Genomic DNA, 21591 nt, shown 5'->3' with positions numbered 1-21591 from the left:
TCATTGCCTCTTATGGGTGTCAGTAGATGGAGAATGCTATTGTTAACATCTGAACTGTGGGATAACTTAAATATATCCTGTTAGATATTTGAAATTTTCCTCCCAAACTCAAATAATGCCATCCTGACAAAATCTGAGGTTGATGGCTGAAGGTAACTTCATAGCAGATCAAAAGGTTATCATGCCAAGTTCATTCACATGTTCAGTGATACTTAAGAACCGTGATCAGCTAGGCATGGTGGCACAGGCTTCTAGTCTCACCCATTCAAGAGGTTAAGGCAGGAGAATCAAAAGTTCAAGGCCTACCTGAGCCACATGGTGAGTTCAAGGCCAGCCTAGGCAACTTACTTAACTTAGACCCTGTCTCAAAATACAAAGTAGGAAGCAAGCTGGTGATACAGCTTAGTGGCTGGGTGCATGCCTAGCATAGAGACTGGACTCAGTGTGCAGTGCTGTTAGAAAAGACAGAAAAAGGGAAGGTGCTTATGGAGCAACAGCTACATACCTTGTTTGTTTTGTGTTGCTGTGGTAAACACCATGACCAAGAGCAGCTTGGGGAGGAAAAGGTTTATGTCAGCTTCTAGCTTGTTGTCCATCACTAAGGGGATTCAGGGCAGGAACTCAAGGAAGGAACCTGGAGGCAGGAACTGAAGCAAGGGGCCTTCCCATGGCTTGTCAGCCTGCTTTCTTTTACAACCCAGTACCACCCACCCACGAGTGGCAACACCCGCAGTGTATTGGGTCCTCCCACATCAATCATTAATCAAGAAAATGCACCACAGGGTTGCCTGCAGGCCAGTCCGATGGAGGCATTTTCTCAGTTGAGATTCCTCTTCTTAGATGACCCTAGCTGTGTCAAGTTGATGGAAAAAACTAATGAGCAGTTAGTAAACAGACAGAAGGAAAATCCTGTAATGGAGGAAGAGGGGTTCCCTTTCAGAGCACTCTGATACAGGCACTGACAGATACAGGACCTGCCACTGTGTTCTGACAGTCACATTTCTTAGCTCTCGAAATTGTCTGATTTGTTCTCAGAGTTGTTCATATGATGCCTTTCTGGTGCTCTCCATCTGCATTGCCTCCCCCATTTCAGTTCCATGATATCCTTAAATGCATTGTGACAGCGATAACACTGGAAAGCTTTTGCCAGCCACTGGGCACTGTGCTTAGAGCTGTACAGACGTCATCTCGCTTTAATCTTTAGTTGAGTTCTTTTTGTTGTTTTTGTTTTTTTTCCGAGACAGGGTTTCTCTGTGTAGCTTTGCGCCTTTCCTGGAACTCACTTGGTAGCCCAGGCTCCCTCGAATTCACAGAGATCCACCTGCCTCTGCCTCCCGAGTGCTGGGATTAAAGGCATGGAGTTCTTTTTTTTTTTTTTTTTTAATTTATTGTGGGGCATTGGATTTAGGGCCTTGTACAAGCTATGCAAGTGCTGTATCATTGATCTACAACCCGAGCAGTACATTTTACTTGTATTAGTTATCTTTACTTAGCTCTTATAGCTACTATATGAGGTAGGGATCATTCTGATTTTCTCTGTTTTACAGAGAAAAGAAAAGGAACGTCAGAGGCATGACTAACCTACTGGAAGCCATCTAGCTAGTAAGTGTTAGAGCCCAAGCCCATTCTGTCGTTCTGTGCTCCTCCCTGACAGCCCAAAGCCTTCACTTGTCCCTGCTGTCTGCCTCTGCCCATTGCCTTCTTCCCTTTGGTGCCCCAGACAGCCTGGCTCTGTCAGGCCCTGCATCACAGACCCTGCCTTTGGAGTCTGTAGCTCCATGGGTGCTTCTTCTCCTTCCTTTTTATCCTTTTCCTTTTTTATCTTTCTGTTCCCCCCTTCCCCCTTCTCCCCTCCTCTTCCTTTCTTTTATCCATTCCTTTCCTTCTTTGTCAGGATCTGATTATACAGCCCTGGCTATCACTCTCCAGCCCAAGCTGGCATGCCCCTGCCTCCTGAGCACTCTGATTATAGGTGTGCCGCCACCTGGCCTTCCTGGTTCCTCTTCCTCAGCAGCATCTCTTCTTGCTCTCTTCTGTGTGACATCACTGTCCTTTGGTTCTTCTCTGGATTCAAAGTTCTTGTTGTATCCAATGACGTGTGCTTAAAGAACTGCCCAGAGGGACCTTTACTTCTTTGTCAAAGACCTGCCTGACCTTGGGCATGCCTCAGGAGCCAAGTTTAGCATGTGACTCACTAACATTTCTCCTGGGTCTTCATTTGATCTTCTCAATTAGATTGTAGCCTTGTAACCCTTTCAGTTCTGCTGTGCCATGTTGCCTTGTGTATAGTAAGCGCTTGCTAAATAGGATAGGGAAGGGATTGGCTGTAGAAATGTATCCCAGGCAACGTAATCTTTATTTTTTTTCATCTTTTATTTTTGAGAGCTGCTTGGTTGGTTATGTATGTATGTATGTATGTATGTATGTATATATATATATTTAGTTATTTATATTGTGGTACTAAAGATTGAACTAAGGGCCTCGCACATTCTAGGAAGGCATTCTACCACTGATGTATGGCCCTAAACTTATTTTGAGACAAGATCTCATTATATAGACCCAGATGACCTGAAAATTGCTCTGTAGACCAGGCTGGCTGCAAACTCACAGAGATCTGCCTGTCTGCTGTCTCCCAAGTGCTAGAATTCAAGGTGTACACCCCCAACCTTTTTTTTTACACCCCCCCTTTTTGAGACAGAGTCTCATGTAGCCTAGGCTGGTCTCAAATGTAATTTACAGCTAATGATGATCTTGAATTTCTGTTATTGCTGCTTCTACTTCCTGAATGCTGAGAATTAAGCCCAGGGCTTTGTGCATGCTAGGCTAGCACTGTGACAACTGAGCTACATCCCCAGCTCCTTGTTATTATTTTTTAAATTTTGAGACAGGATCTCATTAAGTTAGCCAGGCTAACCTTGAACTCACTTGTGTAGTCTGGATGGGCCTTGGATTTATGATCTTCTTGCCTTAGCCTCCTGAATTGATAGGATTATAGGCCTATAGCATCGTGTCTGGCTCAAAACTCAGTCTTGCGGACGGTGGTGGCACACACCTTTAATCCCAGTACTCTGGAGTCAGAGCCAGGCCAATCTCTGTGAGTTTGAGGCCAGCCTGGTCAGAGCCAGAGCCAGAACAGACACCAAAACTACACAAAGAAACCCTGTCTTGAAAAAGCAAAACAAACAACAAAACTCAGTCTTGCATGCCCTAAGTTGTGTTCAAGAGGTATATTCCACTGCATTTACTGTGCTAGTACTGTGCTTGGTATTGGGGTTCCATAAGTATTTGTAAATGAACGAAGGGCCTTATGAATTGTGCCTCTACATCCACCTTCCAGTGGGTGAATTCCAGTGTGTGTCTTTGATTGGCAGGCATCAAGAGAAGAGTCCTAATGCACAACCCAAGATTATTCCTTTCCAGGGTGGGTTTCTTCTCCAAATCAGGACTTCTTCCTTGGTATACCACAAACCCACCAGATTTGTCACAGTCCTTTTTGGGCAGAGCACATAAGGGAGATTTCACCAGTGTGAGAGTTAAGAAGCATCCAAGCCGACAGAAATATCAGAAGAAACAAAAGCACTTTAGATCACTAGAGGACTCCTGGCAGGAGAGGTAAGGCTGAAGCTGATGCCTTTTGTTTTCAGCAAGTCAGAATCTATGGGGCCACTGAAATTCTGTATTGCTAATACATTAACTAATAGAGCATTATGACAGTTCATGAGGGTACTTGAAGTAGTGTGATCAGGGCATTCTGGAGGCCTTGTGGAGGAGAGTACTAGAACTACTTTGGGATTATAGGCAGTATTCTTGTCAGAGTGCATTTTGTCAGAAAGGGGATCTTAAATGAGGAACTTGCTTCTAAAGAAGGTCTATGGAGCTGAGCATGGTGGTACACACTTGTAAGTGCAGCAATCAGGAGGTGGAGGCAGGAAGAGCCAGAGTCATCCTCAGCTGCATAGCAAGTTTGAGGCTAGCCTAGGATACATGAAACCCTGTCTCCAAAACCAAAGTAAAATGACCATAAATTAAAACAATTTAAAAACTAAGCAAATAAAAATCAAAATACTATTCAGGGCATGGTGGTTCATGCCTTTTATCTCAGTGCTTGGGAGGTAGAAGCAATGGGTGAGTTCAAGGCCAGCATGGTTTACATATAGTAATAGACCAGCCAGGGCTACATAGTAAGACCCTGTTTCAGAGATGGGGGGAGGGGAGTAAGGAGAGAGAAGAAAAATTACTACATGGATTGGGCATGAATAGTTAATAGCCAAACAAGCAGAAATATACCTCATTTTACGCAACAAATGTATTTTTGAAATCAAATTATATTTTTAAAAGCATTAAGGAGGTTAACCTTTTAGAGGCTCCTAGAAGTAAAGCTTTTTGTAATATGACTCATTACTGCCTGATAAATCTGGATTTTTCTTATATTGAATTTGCCCATCTGTTCTGCTTTGTTAGGTAGTAGGCATCACCCAAATGGGCTCTTCTCCCAGACTCTCATCTTCTTAGGGGAAGGAGAGTCAGTTGTGGCTTCTGAATTTAAGTAAAACATCAGAGAGATCGGTGGCAGGAAGTACTTATGCATAATAGGTGCTCAGTACCTAGTTGGATCACTAACGGTGTGTCTGAATTATTTTATTCAAGGCTGGCTGATGTTGTGACTCCACTCTGGAGGCTGAGCTACGAAGAGCAGCTCCAGGTAGGTGTCTAGCTTGAGTCTTCTCCCCGTCCTCCTGCAGCAGAATAGAACTAGACTTAGAGAAAACCTGATCGGAGAGTTCAGCCCAGTTGCCCCACAGGGCTTTCTGTTTTGCTGCTTTTGTTGTTGTTTTTTGTTTTTTGAAGCAAAGTGTCATATAGCTCAGGCTGGTCTCCATCTCACTATGTAACTAAGGATGACCTAGAACATTTAGATCCTCTTGCCTCCTGGATTACAGGAGTAGACCATCACACTTAATGTATACAGTTCCTGGGCTTAAATCCAGGGTTTTACGGATGCCACGCAATCACTGTGTCAAGGAAACCATGTTCCCAGCCCACCCTGCAGGTCTTTAAATTGGGTTTGCTAATGACTCTGACGATTGAATGTTAGGCTAGTTATAGCTTCTAAACTCTAGACCCGTATATCCAATTGCTGATGTTCTTTTTTTTGTGTCATTCTTGTGTGTATGGGTAATAATAGAGTCAAATTTCCCAACACAGGAGCCAGCAGCCACATATGTCTATTTAAATTTAAGTGTAGTCAATTTTGCCATAATGCTTGCTTTGAAAACAAATTTGTTCCAATAGATGGATGTATTAGAGAACAATTTGAGCATAATGCAGATTTCCCGTTTGCCAGGAGCAGTTTTGTTCACTAGAAGTGCTAGATGAAAGAAGAAAATTGCACCCAGTTGAACTGGCTGTGTCAGAATGGATAAATGTGTATGCCTATGTGTCAGCCATCCACTGGTTCCCTCAGTTCTCTGAGGATGTTATAGACCATACCTGTTCCATACTGGTGATCAAACACTCCACCCAGTGTACTTTCAGTTCCTCATCCTATTCCCAAAGTGGTGACTCTTTTGGCACCTGCTTCTACAAACAAATCTTAGGTCTTTGAGGGAAAATTCTAGGCTTATTATCATAGTCTTCTTTCTTTCTTTTCACAAAATTTTTAGATTGATTTATTATTTTATATGTATGAGTATTTTGCCTTACGTGTATGTGTACATGCTCCATGTTCATGCTTGGTGCCTTCAGAGGTCAGATCCCCTGGGACTGGAGTTACGGACAGTTGTTAGTCACCATGTAGGTTCTGGGAATCGAACCTGGGTCCTCTGCAGGAACCATAAGTGCTCCTAACTGATGAGATAACTCTCCAGCCCCATATTCTTATTTTGTTTTAGTCATTTGACATGGATAAAGTGGTACTGTTCTTGTCATATCCTGTGTTGGAAAGTACAAGAGCGTTTGTACATGTACACACACACACACACACACACACACACACTCAGCTATAAGAATGACAATAAAAAGCTTAGCATGGTGGTACACACCTTTAATCCCAGCACTTGGCAGGCAGAGATAGGTGGATCTTGAGTTGGAGGTAAGCCTAGTCTACATAATGGGTTCCAGGCCAGCCAGGGCTACATGATGAGATTCTGTCTTAAGAAAAGAAAGAGCAGGGGGCTGGAGAGTTGACTCAGTGCTTTAGAGCACAGAGGCCCCAGGTTTAATCCCAGCCCCCACATGGCAGCACACAACTGTATATAACTGCAGTTCCAGGGAATCTGACACCTTCTGAACTCCATGGGCACCACACACACACACATAGTGCATAGACATACATGTAGGCAAAACACCCAGACACAATAAAATAAAAACAAATAAAATTAAAAATCTGAAAGAACAGGGCTGGGGATTTAGCTCATGGTAGAGCACTCACCTAGCAAGCGCAAGGCCCTGGGTTTGATCCTCAGCTCAAAAAAAAAAAAAATCCAAAAGAACTAAAAACAAAGAATGACAGGAAAAAAGCTAGAAAGGAGCCAAGGCCCAGACAGCAAACAATCCAAACACCATGGGTACTCCCTGGGAATCTGGAGAAGTCAGGTGATGGCTGTGAGCAGTAGAAATAAGAACACAAAGGTTGAAAGGTCAGGTGTGGAGAACAGGACCAGCAGGAACAAAACATACAGTGACCTTCAAGAAAACTGAATTCCAAGTGTTTGGTGCAGAACGTGAGAGAACAAGGTTGAGCGGAGATACTTTGTGAAGGGCTGTCATTAGAACACTGTATCAGAATCATGTCCTTCCCTATGCTTTGTTCTCCGAAAGCTGCTTTCCTGTGTGCATTACCTGATGCATTTTAGGATGTTGTGTGCCTAACCTTCTTTCTCCCGTGAGCCCTTCCATAGTCTCGTGAGGCCCATTTCAAGTTCTCTAGGCACACATGACTAGCGGCTACGGTGTGTGGAGACTGTAGCACAGATAGAACATTTCCATTATAGGACGTTCTGCTGGGCAGCACTGACATATACTTTAAGTGTTTAATCTTAAAGGTCAGATGAAAAGATGAGCTCACACAGAACTCCCTCTTGACCTTTCCTTAGCATCTTATTAAGTCTTTGCCTGTGCTGGATTTCCTGCTTCTCTTATCTGCTAAGTGCATAACCCATGAATCTGGGAGAGAGCCTCTTTTGTCTTCTTTTCTATCCCTTGCAGTGAAAATACAAAATTCTTTGCTGCATTGCTTATATTCTTTCTGTTGCAGGTGAAATTTGAAGCTCAGAAGAAAATCATACAGAGCCTAGAATCTTACCTACGAGTGCTCCATGGAGTCAGTGGGAGAGTGGCCGCACCCCATTCTGAGGTGCTGCACTGTCACCTCCATCCTATTATACCCTCTGTGAGTCCCCACCTCCCTAGTTCTTACCCACTGTGGTCCGGGAATGGCTAATGATATCAACAGTGTCCACTGGGTACTTGCTGGGGCCGGGTGATTATCCTGCATCATTTTCTCATTCTTCTGTTTACAATGGCCCTGAGGGATAGGCACTGTCATTTTGTAAATGAAACTATCAGAGAATACAGGGACTGGGCAATTTACCTAGTGCACACATCTAGAGAGTGTCAGAGCTAATGTTTACATATTCTGGACTGACTGTCTGATACAGAGCTCACTTTATCAGCCACTACCATACTACCTCCTTAGGCAGACTCCAGGCTCTAAAACCCTTCCTGACAGTGCTTCCAAAACAGCAGGATTTCATTTATGGCAGAAGTTGGCATACCATGTCCCTTTGACCAAATCTGTCTTTTTGTGTTATAACCCAACCCTCCTGTTTGTGTCTTTCAGGGCTATAGTATCATCATTGAGTAGTTATGCCAGGTGCCATATGTCCTGCAAAGCTTAAACTAGTCCAGCTCTTGACAGGTCAGGTTTGCTAGCTCCTGCTTTATGGCAGGATTGGAACTTCTTTTTCTTTTTCAGAGTAGCAAGGAAACTTTATTCAAAAGCAGATCGACAGCACAGATGAGAAATGTGCTGTCAAGAGTGTTTGGATCATTTCAGCCACAGACTTTCACATGTACCATGCCTTCCACGTCGGCATCATTGGTCCCCATTCAGAGAACATGGCTGCATTCTCTTTCTTGTTGTCTCTTTGATTTTGTGTGATCTCTTGTTCTCCTTTCTTTCCTCCAGCCCATCGTCAATGGCTACCGAAATAAGTCCACCTTCTCTGTGAACCGGAGCCCAGATGGCAACCCAAAGACTGTGGGGTACTACCTAGGAACTTGGAAAGGTCAGTTGAAAACAAAACAAAACAAAACAGACAAAAACACCAAACAGTGATGGCGAAAGGTGAGGAGGACACAGATAACAGTGTCAATAGGGGTGGAACACACAAAGACTTTAAAGAAAGCTGACTTTGATACAGCTCCTGATGGCAAGGTTGATCTGGGTTAATTTCTGATGATTACAACAGTGAGAGAGATTACTGCCCTTGCCTGTTCTTCCTCTAAGTGCCATTTGCCAGATGACCCAGTGAGGGCTGAGTGAACGTTATCACTGCTGCCAACCATCATTGAGGTTGGAATCCTTGTTTTTGACTCTGTCCATAGTGGGAGCAGTGCCCAGCTTGGTTGGGAGTCACTACCAATCTCCATCCTCATAGACCTAAAGACTAGAGCTTTCTGTGCTCAATCCACCTTAAAAGAATTGGAGGGAAAGTGGGGGACATGTGATGGAAATCACAATGGCATTTTGTGAAACTCAGTTCCTGCATCCATTCCCAGATTCCATTCCTGAGCTTTTTATTTGCCGTTTTTCAATAACTTGACTCACAACACCATCATTTGCTATTAGTCACACTGTTTAATATCCATATGCCTTGAACTACAGTTCATCAGGGCAAGCAATGCATTTGGCTTTTCCCTTCATGTGCTGAATTAAATGACTTTATGACGTCAGTGTTCGATTATTCACTAGTAGAAAAACAAAACCCATTACATTTTATTTCCTTTTTAAAATCTGAACAGAAAGTACATATCATCACATAGCACACTCATGGTATGAGAGGAAGTATTTAGGACTAGCTCCATTAAGAACTAGCTGATGAATGGCTAAACCAGGGAACAGTTAGGTTTTCTCTGGAAAAAAAATAGCTATGTATTTGAATTAGGCCTTTTGCTTCTTTTTTTAATCAACATATGCTTCCAAAGGAAGGGACTTCCAGCTGCTGGGCTAGGATGAAAACCATATAAATAAATCATTTTTCTTCACATAGATGGGAATATTGTCTGCGTACCATGTAGCCATCTGAAAAACATCCCGGAGAAACACAGTCAAGTAGCTCAGGTAAAAATGAACAAGGCTGAGTGGAAGATAACCTGGGGCACGGTAGTCTCTGGCCACACTGTCGCTGACATTTGAATATTGCTGCCTGCTGTGACTATTGCTGGAGGGAAGGCGGGGCTCTGTGCTGAAAGCCTACCTTTTAATGTGGGCAGAATGTTGTCCGGGTTTTGTTCCAGGGAAGGTAGAGAGTGGGAGGCAGAACTGCCGTTGTTACTGGAAATGTCAAGGGGTACAAGGACGTTAGTAGCAGGGAGTTAGCAGGAGGGAGGTACTGCTGAGACCACTGTGTTGAGTCAGGTGTTCAAAATATGTAAAAGGTTAATGCTTTCAGCAGAACAAAGAAATACCATGAGAGTTGTAGGCATGGCAATAAGACAACTCTCATGAGACTGAGCTGTGGCTCAGTGGTAGACTGCTTGTTTATCATGGATGAAGACCTGGCTTTAATCCTGGCACCACACACACACACACACACACACACACACACACACACACACACACAAAAACCAAAAAACAACCCCCCCAAAAACAAAACAAAACCCCAAAACTAAAAAACCAAAACAGGATTGACCCCAAGACACTTTTGAATCTGTCTGTTTTACGAGTTTTACTGGGTGCCTACTGTGTTTCAGGTAGTGTACCTGGAGCGTGGCTAAGTGGTGACTCGTTCAAATGATGCCTGTGCTTATGGATAGGAAAACAAAACAAAAGGCTGAAGCCTTGCTGAGGATTGAACTAGACTCCCAAATGACTCTCTTCCTCCTCTGCATTCTTACCAGCACCTACCGTTTTCATGATTCTTGCTTCGTGGGGCACATGATAACGCCCCATCTAGGACACAGCTGTTTTTGTAGACTCATTTTCCAGAATCCCCATACCCTTCTGAATCCTATTTTTGTGGGGGGATTTTTTTAATTTTATTACATTTATGTGCATGGTGTGAGTGAGTGAGTGAGTGTGTGTGTGTGTGTGTGTACGTGTACTTGTACATGTATACTGCGGTACACTTGGGGAGGAGGTCAGAGGACAAGAGTCTCAGGCATCAAACTCAGGTGGTCAATGTTGGTGGCAAGCACTCTTCCAGTGCTTTTTTTAAAAAAACTGATTCACCTTTCCCTTTGGTTTTGGAAGATTAACGTAAAAAGCTCTCAGAAGCAAATTCCTGTGGCTGTTTGTCCATCTGCAGATGTCACTGAAGTCCGACCATCCTTCTGTCTAAGTGGAAGAAGTAGTTGATTCCCTTTGCCCCATCAAAGCTTAGGTTCCTCTTTGTTTGGACTTGATCCCTGCTTCTTAGGTTCCCCGTCCTTCCTTACACACCCCTTCTCCTGTTTCTTTGCCCACCCCTGCCTCACAGCTCTTTTTGTCTTCATTGTTTGATTAGTCTTTTCCACCTTTTAGAAATCCTAATAGGCTGGGCGGTGGTGGCACACGCCTTTAATCCCAGCACTCGGGAGGCAGAGGCAGGCAGATCTCTGTGAGTTCAAGGCCAGTCTGGTCTACAGAGCGAGATCCAGGACAGGCACCAAAATTACACAGAGAAACAAATGAACAAAACAACAACAAAATCCTCCTAATAGTTCTTTTTATTTTATTTTTGGGGGAGGCTGAGGATCGAACCCAGGGCCTTGCGCTTGCTAGGCGAGCGCTCTACCACTGAGCTAAATCTCCAACCCCCATAGTCCTTTCTCATGTCCCAAACACTGGACTGAAATTGATCTTGTCCAAGCCACCAGTGACCTCGGTTTGGTGAAAGCCCATAGAAGCTTTCTGTCCGTAGCTTACTTATTTGCTCTTCCTTTAGCACTGTGTCTGTCTTATCTCTGTTTCCCTCCTGAAATGCTACCTTCTTCATTTGGTTTGTGATACCATTCTCTGATGGCTTTCTTCCCATCTCTTTTCTAAATATTTAATGTGTGTGTGTGTGTGTGTGTGTGTGTGTGTGTGTGTGTGTGTGTGTGTGTGATCTGTGTGCAGGTGCTTGCTAAGGCTCCCCTGGAGCTAGAGTCATAGGCAACTGTGAGCTACCTGATGTGGGGACTAGGAACCGAACTTGGGTCCTCTGGAAGAACAACAAGCTCTCTTAATCCTTAAGCCATCTCTCCAGCCCTAATGTTCCTCCTATCTTGTTCACAACTTCTTAGTCTTTCTCATAGGATTTAAAAAAATCAATTCTCCTTTCCTACTATGGTTGCTGGTGTCGCCGAGGATTCTATTGTAGGCCTTCTGCTTTCTGAATATATTCTTGGGAGATAGCACCCAACTTTAACTGGTGCATTGAATAGCTACTTAATAAAAGGATTGCTGTTACCTTGTATTTATATTGTTGCCCTCTTAAGCTTGAGGAAGTTCCCAGAGGCTGCTGAGCATCCTTAGAAAGAGATCTTGAAATCAGTGTTGTCCTAATCTGGTCTTCTCAACTTCTTTGCTGTTGCTATGTTGGGTTATATTAGTCTCTCTTGTGAGGGGATATTAGGTCCATTGTATCATGATTAGCAGTAGCTGTAGTCTTGTCTACTAGGTACCATTAGTTGGTAATAACTAAAATTGCTCCTACGTGGCCCCTGGTGAACACAGTTTCCTCCTGTTGCTAACCATGGTCCTAAACTAAGCTTACCCTCTTATTTTCCCAAATGTTCCCATCACAGTTTACTTATGGGCATTCCAGTGGACTAGAAACTTGTGTCATCTTAGTTCATGTCTCAGTCCTCACTTCCTCCTCGACATCTAACCCATCTCCAAGTCGTTGCTGGTTTTACTAGTCTAGAAATACCTTGACTCCACCCAGTTCTGCACTGTCAGCACCTGAGTTCAAATGACATTCTCTGTCATCTGGACTACTACATTAATGTCCGCACTTGTCTCCCTGGCTCCAGCCTTTCTCTCGGTGCCTTCTCCACTCTGAGTCCCAGCGGTCTGTAAAGTGAAAATAACACAGTGCCATTCTCCTGCCGAAAGTTCTACAGTGGTTGCCCAGTCATTTTTTAACTCGTTTTGTCCCCCAAATTATGCTGTTTTTGTGTTCATTGTGTGTATGTATGTGTTTGTGTATGCATGCACACACAGGCCATGGCACACATGTGGAGATCACAGGACAACTTTCTAGAGTTAATTCTCTCCTTCCACCATGCGGGTCCCAGGGATCAAGCTCAGGTGGCCAGGGTTGGCAGCAAGTGCCTTTATCTACTGAGCCCTCTTGCCAGCCCTTCCCAGTGTCTTTTAGAATGAAAGTTTCAGTTCCTTACCCTTTCACTTTAAGATCTTCACGACAAGGTTCCCAGCCTTATCTTCTGCCCTCTGCTTCCCTGCTATCTTCTTCCCATTTGTCCTGAACCCCGGTGCCACTGCCATGCTATCTCATTCTTGCCTGCCTGCCCTCTCTTTCTAGAACGTTTTCAGTTTGCAGCCCATCCCTGCCACCACCACTGCTATTTATTTTCCAAGATTCACTCCAAGCATCAGTTCTATAGAAAACCATATCCAGCTCCTCACTCTGATTAAGGATCCCTGTCCTCTGTACATGGGTATCTCTACTGTGCATCTCTTGTCCAGCACCTGGTACACCATATTTCATTGTCTCTGGGTGCTTCCCACACTAGCCTGTGGAGATAGCAGCTATGCATTATCTAACTTGGTGTATCACCTAGTGTTGATTCATGTACAGTGTTCGTGAGTTTGGCATATGTTTGGTGAATTAATACTTATTGTTTTAATCTGTATTCCCATCTACTTTCCATCTATCTTCTTTAGATTATTTTGAAGCACATTGTAGACATATCACATAAAGTGTAAACATTTTGATATGACTTCTAGGAGAAGATAATTACTTTTAAATTTTAATTTTATACCACCGCCCCACCTAAATATAGACATTTACCCATAATATAAAATACCTGGTATTTAGGTTTGTTATTAATTTATCTAGTGTTTTGATTTTTTTTTCTGAGACAGGGTTTCTCTATGTGAAGCCTTGGCTGTCCTGGAACTCACTCTGTAGACCAGGCTGGCCTCGAACTCACAGAGATCCACCTGCCTCTGCCTTCCAAGTGCTGAGATAAAAGGTGTGTGCCACAACCCCTTGCTTGTATTTTGATTTTTCTTATAGTCGTTTTTCTCAAGTCAGGATTTTAACAAGATTTATTCTTGGTGTCCTTGGGGTCTAGGTCCAGGCTCCCCAGAGAAAACAATGTCTGTGGATGCTCAAGTCCCTTATATGGGAAATGGTGTCTTCCCATATATTTAGATGATCTCTGGATTACTTGTAATTCTTAATACAATGTAAATGCTGTGTAAATAGTAAACCAACAGCTATGTAAATAGTTGTTATACTCGATTGTTTGGGGCCAAAAAAGAGAATGGTTTAGATGTTCAGTCCAGACACTTAGTTTTCAAAAGTTTATTTCTTTTGTGTATGAGGATGCATGGGTATGTGCCATAGCATGAGTGGGGAGAGAGGATGACTTGAAGAATTTGCTTTCTCCTTTCACCATATGGGTTCTGGGGATTAAACTCAGGTCATCAGGTTTATGTGGCAAGCAACTTCACCCTCTGAGACATTTTGCCAGTCCATGGCTCCACATTTTTATTTTCACTTTTGATAGTTTTGTGTCAGGGTCTTACTCTGAAGGCCAAGCTGTCCTGGAACTCCCATGTAGCTCATGCTGCCCTCAGACCTGCACTTAATTTCCTGCCTCAGCTTCTGAGAGCTGGGGTTATAAGGGGGAGTCAATAAGCTTGACTTTTTCAGATTAAAAAAAACCTTGATATTTTCATTTTGTGTGTATAGTGTGTATGGACCCATGGGTGTGAGGTGTGTGCCCTTATGTCCATGCTTGTAGAGCCGCAGGAGGGCATTGGTGTTCTCCCCTATCAGTATGTAACCTATCCTCTTGAGACAGGGTTCTTGCTGAATCTGGACCTTCTGAGTTTTTGGCAAGACTAGATGCCGGCAAGCCCAGAGACCCTCCTGGTTTTCCCTGCCGTCCCACATTGCTGGGATTACAGGTATATATATATGCTACTATGCCCAGCTTTTTGTTTGTTTGTTTGTTTAACATGGGTGCTGGGACCCAAAATCAGGTCTTTATGTTTGTACAAATGCCCCTACCAGACCAAGATTTCGATTTTTTAAAAAAGTCATTTATTTATATCATGGTCTCCCCCCCCCCACTGTGTGTGTGTGTGTGTGTGTGTGTGTGTGTGTGTGTGTGTGTGTGTCCGTGTCCATGTCTCACATTGGTCTTGAGCTTACTTACCTTGAACTTTTTTCTGAGACAGTATTTCACCATGTAGCCCTGTTGGCTGGCCTGGAACTCACAGGGATCTTCGTGCCTCTGTCTCCAGAGTGCTGAGGTTAAAGGTGTGTGCCTCCAAGCCAGGGTGACCTTGAACTGCTTATCCTATTGTTTCTACTGGAAAATTACTACTGTGGTTCCAGGCATGTGCCACCACACTTGGTTTATATGGTACAGGGGATTGAACCCAGAGTCTTGCACATGCTAGGCAAGCATAGTCCCAACTGAGCTATATCTTTCTCTTAGTAGATTTGTTTTTATTGTTTCTTTGATTTAATTTCATCTTATAATTTTTTAAAATAGCTACATGATTCTAGAGACAAATCTAGAAAATAAAGTTGCTTTCAGAGAGGTCAAATTTTGCTGGGTGTGGCCACACACCTTTAATCCCAGTACTCAGGAGGCAGAGGCAGGGCCATCTCTTTGAGTTTGAGGCCAGCCTGATCTTATTAGCAGCTTCCAGGACAGCCAGAACTACATTAGAGAGACCTTGTCTCAAACAAATATATAGAGAGGTCAAATACTGATCTCTGACCCTTCTTCCAGACTTTTCCCTCCTTTTACAGCAACTATTTTTTTTGTGTGTATTGAAAAAATGTTAGATATTTTAAATCTCTCCCTTTGTAGTTAAAAAAATGGCTAACTCTATACAGTGTTTTACACTTGGGTTTTAAAACATTTTATATATATATATATATTTGAGACTCTCTCATGTCCCCAGCCTTGAACTTACTATGTAACTGAGGATGACCCTGAACTCTTCTGAACTTCCTGTTTCTATATCCTAAGTACTGAGATTACAGGCATATGGCACAGCTGGCTCATACTTCCATTGAGAATATTATTTATATATTTGAGAATTTCATACACACACACACACATATTTATTTTGTTTTTTCGAGACAGGGTTTCTCTGTGTAGCTTTGCGCCTTTCCTGGAACTCACTCTGTAGCCCAGGCTGGCCTCGAACTCACAGAGATCCACCTGCCTCTGCCTCCCGAGTGCTGGGATTATTACAGGCGTGTGCACCACCGCCCCCCCCCCCCCCACCTCCAGTGAGAATTTCATGTATTATACCATGTATTTTGATGTTATTTACCCCTTTACTCTCCTTACTTCCTCCTGGACCCGTCTTCACCAGTCTTTTCAAACTCTACATCCTCTCTTTTATAGTCCCTTCTTCTAGCGGCATTGCACTATGTAGTGTAGATACATTGTAAGTTTTTGTTTTTATTGGCATGGTCAATCGCCTCCTTTCCATACTTGCTTAGTCTTCTGTGAACCTTTTGCTGATTCCCCCCAGATGCTGTGAAAGGTCTGTCAAGCATCCATTAGTGTTTTCCATCTGTTCAATAGCTTCTGCTTGTTCTTCCCCAAAGACCTTTTCTCTGGAATCTGTCTTCCTGGCTCCATTAGGCCTTTCTTCATAGCTATCATCTTGGGATTTCTTTCTCTTAACATGTGTGTGTGTGTGTGTGTGTGTGTGTGTGTGTGTGTGTGTGTGTGTGTGTTTGGGGGATATGTACACATTTTGTGTGACACTCTTCCCTAGGGAGACGTAGTCAAATGTTTACTTACCCTAGGTAGGGAGCCAATGATAGACCAGTGCTGTGGATATCACTATGTATAAATAAAACACTGATTGGCCAGTAGCCAGGCAGGAAGTATAGGCGGGACTAACAGAGAGGAAAATTGAGAAAGCAGGAAGAGAGAAGGGGACACTGCAGCGGCCACCAGGACAAGAAAGATGTAAGGTACCAGTAAGCCACAAGCCACGTGGCAAAGTATAGATTAATAGAAATGGGCTAAATATAAGAGTAAGAGCTAGACAATGGTAGGCCTGAGCTAATGGCCAAGCAGTTTAAACAATATAAGTGTCTGTGTTTATTTTATAAGTGGCCTGTCGGACTAACAGGGCTTGGTGGAGGCTGGAGAGAAGGTCTCCAGCTACAGACCAGAGTGAGGATACCACCACAGTTGAATTGAGCTTGGCACACCAGTGAGTTTTATTGGGGTTACTTAGAGGAGTATGGGGGAGGATCTACTTACAGGAACAGAAATGACTCAATGATAGCTGCGTCCTGAAAAGCCCACCCCAGCATGGGTGACAGCCCATCAAAGCTGGAAACCTAGAGTGCCCTGTACAATCTGCAGGCAGTTGGACAGGTTGAAGTGTCTCTTCTAGGCAGCTTGGCTGATCTGCCTCTTATAGGTAGCCCAGCTGTTCTGAGAGTCTTCTAGGTATCCCTGTTTGTCTGAGAGTGTCTCTCAGCAGTTCTTACTGCTTACACATGCTTTGGGAAGAACTGTCTAGTGAATCTGATCAGTTTTGTGGACTTCCTGAAGCCACTGAGTTGTTTATCTTCTGAGCTTAGGATCTTCTCTAAAGGATGAAGTGTTTAAGTCCTCTTAAAATATCATGCTCTTTCATCTCCCCTTTAACACCCCGTGTTTTAATGAGCTTCTCTCCAAGATGGAGAGTTTTATCTTAGGAAATTGCTGCCAGCAGCACATGTGCCTGTGAGTGCATACACACACATCACTGTGCATGTTGAGGCCAGAATCATATGTTGGGTGTCTTCCTTAATCACACCCTGCTTTATTTTTTGAGACAGATCCTTTCACAGAACCTGGAGCTCATTTACTCGGCTATGGTGGCTGGCCAGTCAGCCTCAGAAATCCTGTCTGTGCCTTCTCATTACCCAAGCCAGGGCTGAGATTATAGGTGTCTGCTGCTGCATCCCACTTTCTGTTGGTGCTAGGGCCCCAAACTCTGGTCCCCGTGATTGTATGGCAAGCGCTTTACTGATTTGGTCATCTCCCCTGTCTCCTCATCCTGGGAATTTTTACTGCTGTCTAGTCTTGTCCTTTGCTGTTGTCATGTTTTAAGATAGGTCTCCCTCTGGAGACCAGGCTGGCTTTGAATTTGGCACAGCCCTGCCTTGGCCTCTTGAGGGCTGAGATGACATTCATGGGGCGCTACACCCAGCACTTTTGTCTTTGCTATTTCTTACATCCTCTCTTGCTTTCTTGCTTTGCACCTTCATTTGTCTAGAGTACAATCTCCAGTAGCTTCTTGAGGAAAAATATCTAGGAGATAATTGTTAGATTTTTACAGGTCTATATGGAACACTTGTTTTCCACGCTGAAAAGACCAAAAGTGTCCGTAGATTGAAAATCCTGGCTTTGAAATCATTTGACCTTGTAAAGTTTGCAGACTGTTTCACAGTCATCCTGGCAGCAGTGCTGTGTGAGTCTAACGAATCCTGATCCTTTGTAGGTAATGCATCCTGCCTTACCTGATTTCTTGGAAGCTTTTAGGGAACCTGTCTTTTCTTTCCTTCTTTCTTTGAGGGTTGATGTGGGTAGGGACAAAGTCTTGCTCAGTAGCCTTGGCCATCCTGCTGCTTTTACCCATCAAGTGCTGGGATTACAGGCATGAGCTACCATGCCTAGTGTAGGGAAATCTGTCTTTATCATCAAGTTTAATGACCATGTGGCCCCTTCTTTACTTCATTGTACTGAACACTTCTTACGCCTTGTCCATATGGAAACTAATACTTCAAAATGTAGGGAATTTTCTTTTTCTTTGAGTACCTTCTCCATCTGCTCTGTTTCCTGTGTGAATTTGTTTCCCTTTTTAAAAATAATTCTTTTATGTGTATGGGTGTTTGCCTGCAATCATAGCTGCACACCACATGTGCCTAGTGCCTGTGGAGGCTGGAAGAGGCATTGGATCCCCTGGGACTGGAGTTCTGGTTGTGAGACGCCATGTGGATGCTGGGAATTGGACATGGGTCCTCTCCAAGAGCAGCTGGTGCTCTTAACTGTGAAGCTATCTCTTTGCTTCCCAGCTTTGATGCACAGTCTTGCCATGTAGCTCAGGCTGGCCTGTATCCCAAACTGGCATCAAACGTATACTTCTCCTGCCTCAGTCTCCCAGGTGATGGGATTAGAGGTATGTTCCCCTTCCCACTTATTTCCCAGTTTTGTGTTCCGATTTTTAGTCAAACACTGATTTCAGCTGTGTACTTTATCATCTTACTGTCTTCTGCAGTTTCTTGTTCTATAGGAAGACTACTTTAGTGAGTACACTGTAAGGGAGCAGTGGGCTGGGCAGAAGGTACAGTATTGACTGCAACCCTTTTGTAGAAAAGCATGAGCCCCCCCCAGATGGTGTGCGGTGATAAACCTTGTATCTCGTCAGGTTCCCCTTCTCTGAGTTTTGAGACTAGATCTTGTATGTAGCCTAGGCTAGTCTGGAGCTTTCTATCCCCCCAACTCTGCCCTTTATGTGCCAAGACTACAGGTATGTATCTCCAGCTCAGCTTTTTGTCTGCTTTGTTTTTTTAATATTTATTTTTCCTTTTTTTGTGTATGAGTGCTTTGGCTGTGTGTGTGTGTGTGTGTGTGTGTGTGTGTGTGTGTGTGTGTGTATGTATGTATGCCTGGTACCCACAAAGGCCAGCTAAGAGCAATTGTATGTGTGTGTGTGTATGTGTGTGTGTGTGTGTGTGTGTGTATGCCTGGTACCCACAAAGGCCAGCCAAGAGCAAGTGTGTGTGTGTGTGTGTGTGTGTGTGTGTGTGTGTGTGTGTGTGTGTGCGCCTGGTATCCACAAAGGCCAGCTAAGAGCAATTGTGTATGTGTGTGTGTGTGTGTGTGTGTGTGTGTGTGTGTATGTGTGTGTGTATGTGTGTGTGTATGTGTGTGTGTGTGCCTGGTACCCACAAAGGCCAGCTAAGAGCAATTGTGTGTGTGTATGTGTGTGTTTGTGTGTGTGTGTGTATGCCTGGTACCCACAAAGGCCAGCTAAGAGCAAGTGTGTGTGTGTGTGTGTGTGTGTGTGTGTGTGTGTGTGTGTGTGTGTGTGTGTGTGTGTGTATGCCTGGTACCCACAAAGGCCAGCTAAGAGCAAGTGTGTGTGTGTGTGTGTGTGTGTGTGTGTGTGTGTGTGTGTGTGTATGCCTGGTACCCACAAAGGCCAGCTAAGAGCAAGTGTGTGTGTGTGTGTGTGTGTGTGTGTGTGTGTGTGTGTGTGTGTGTGTGTGTGTGCCTGGTACCCACAAAGGCCAGCTAAGAGCAATTGTGTGTGTGTATGTGTGTGTGTGTGTGTGTGTGTATGCCTGGTACCCACAAAGGCCAGCTAAGAGCAAGTGTGTGTGTGTGTGTGTGTGTGTGTGTGTGTGTGTGTGTGTGTGTGTACCCGGTACCCACAAAGGCCAGCTAAGAGCATTTGGAATATGGCTGGCTTTCTGTAGAAAGTAACGTACAGATTCTGGTGAGTGTTCACTAGGTAGTAAGGTGAAAGTTGATAATAGGAGGCAATGAGGTGAAAGTTAACAGGCCATATCATGTAGTGAGAGATCATTGTAGTTCTTTACCATTATTGTGAGTGAAATGGGAAGCTATTGAAAGTTGTGATGGGCAGGAGGGTGTCATCATCATGTTGCTTTTAATAGGATCACTTGGATTATGTGTATCTTTCTCCCTCAGGTTCCCCTGTCCCTTGAAATAGTCTCCCTTCTGTTTTCATGCATTTAAAAATATCTACATTTTATAAATGAGAGAAAACATTTTATTTACCTTTCTGAGTCTGGCTTCTTTGGCTTATTGTGACAATCTCCCATCCCATCCATTTTCTTGCAAATGACATTATTCCATTCTTTACATCTTAATAAATGTCCGTTGTATATTATGTACCACCTTTTCTTTGTCTGTCCCTCTGATGATGGACATCTAGGCTGCCTCCACATTTTGGCTGTTTCGAATAGTGCAACAATAAACATGGATGGGCAGACATCTCTGTGTTATGTTGATTTGGGTTTCACACATATACCTTGTGCTATGGTCTAGCTGGATCCTAATGGTAGTTTTGTTTTTAGGTTTTTGAGGAACCATACTGAAATCCATTTGGCTGCACTAATTTACACTCTCACCAACATGTTTTAAGTCCTCCTGACAGCATTTGCTGTTGGTCTTCTTGCTGGTAACCACCTGATGGGGATGAGATGGAGTCTCTGTGTATTTTTAATCTGTATCTCTGTGTTGATAAGGATATTGGACATTGTAAATATGGAGGGGTTTTTGCCAGTAAATTTGACTGTTTTTGACTTTTTTTTTTGGTTTTTTGAGACAGGGTTTCTCTGTGTAGCTTTGGAGCCTGTCCTGGACTAGCTCTGTAGACCAGGCTGGCCTCGAACTCACAGAGATCCATTTGCCTCTGCCTCCTGAGTGCTGGGATTACAGGCATGCGCCACCACCACCCGGCTGTTTTTGACTTTTTAATGTTTGAGTTTGTTATATAGTCTGGATATTAATCTCCTGTCAGATGCACAGCCAGCAAAGATTCCTCATGTTCTCTTGTTTTCTTTTCACTCAGTAACTGTTCCATTTGTTGTTCAGAAGCTTTTTTTCCTTGGTTTTTTCGAGACAGGGTTTCTCAATGTAGCCCTGACTGTCCTAGAACTTTTTGTAGGCCAGGCTGGCCTTGTACTTAGAGATCTACCTGCCTCTGCCGTCCAAATGCTGGGATTAAAGGCCTGCACCACCACCACCTGGCGGTTGTTGTTCAGAGACTTTTTTGTTGTGTTTTTTCGAGACAGGGTTTCTCCATGTAGTTTAGTGCCTGCCCTGAATCTCGCTCTGTAGACCAGGATGGCCTTGAACTCACAGAGATCAGCCTGCCTCTGCCTCCCAAGTGCTGGGATTAAAGGCTTACACCATCGCCACTCAGGCTGTTCAGAGACTTTTCATCTGACTCAGTGAAGTTATTCTGTGAGACATACAGCCTTAGCCAATTTCATTGTTATGTGAACACCATTGAGTGTACTTATACAAACTTGTGTGGTATATAGCCTACTACACACTTGGGCTCTATGGCATGAGTTCAGCCTGTTGTTCATAGAGGCAGAGTAGACAAAAGAACTCAAGACTAATCAAGCACAAGAGAAA

At 43.7% G+C, this 21591-nt stretch overlaps 1 protein-coding gene across 6 annotated transcripts in view; it reads left to right on the top strand.

The window, feature by feature from the left end:
* Positions 1-21591, top strand: part of Trmt2b (tRNA methyltransferase 2 homolog B) — a 46667-nt gene that overhangs the window by 4606 nt on the left and 20470 nt on the right. For 3 of the 6 annotated variants that reach the window (XM_036174806.1, XM_036174808.1, XM_036174810.1), the window contains exons 2-6: positions 3372-3612; positions 4648-4702; positions 7256-7390; positions 8189-8288; positions 9273-9343. In XM_036174806.1, coding sequence (XP_036030699.1) covers positions 3372-3612; positions 4648-4702; positions 7256-7390; positions 8189-8288; positions 9273-9343 — 602 coding nt within the window. Of the gene's footprint in view, positions 1-1547; positions 1603-3371; positions 3613-4647; positions 4703-7255; positions 7391-8188; positions 8289-9272; positions 9344-21591 lie in introns of all 6 variants that reach the window. The other 3 variants (XM_036174807.1, XM_036174809.1, XM_036174811.1) reach the window with 3 other exon arrangements.

Source organism: Onychomys torridus, chromosome X, assembly GCF_903995425.1.
Source record: "Onychomys torridus chromosome X, mOncTor1.1, whole genome shotgun sequence".
Taxonomy (NCBI): domain Eukaryota; kingdom Metazoa; phylum Chordata; class Mammalia; order Rodentia; family Cricetidae; genus Onychomys; species Onychomys torridus.
Note: the sequence above shows the minus strand (reverse complement) of the source record. Positions and strands in the feature narration are given on the sequence as shown.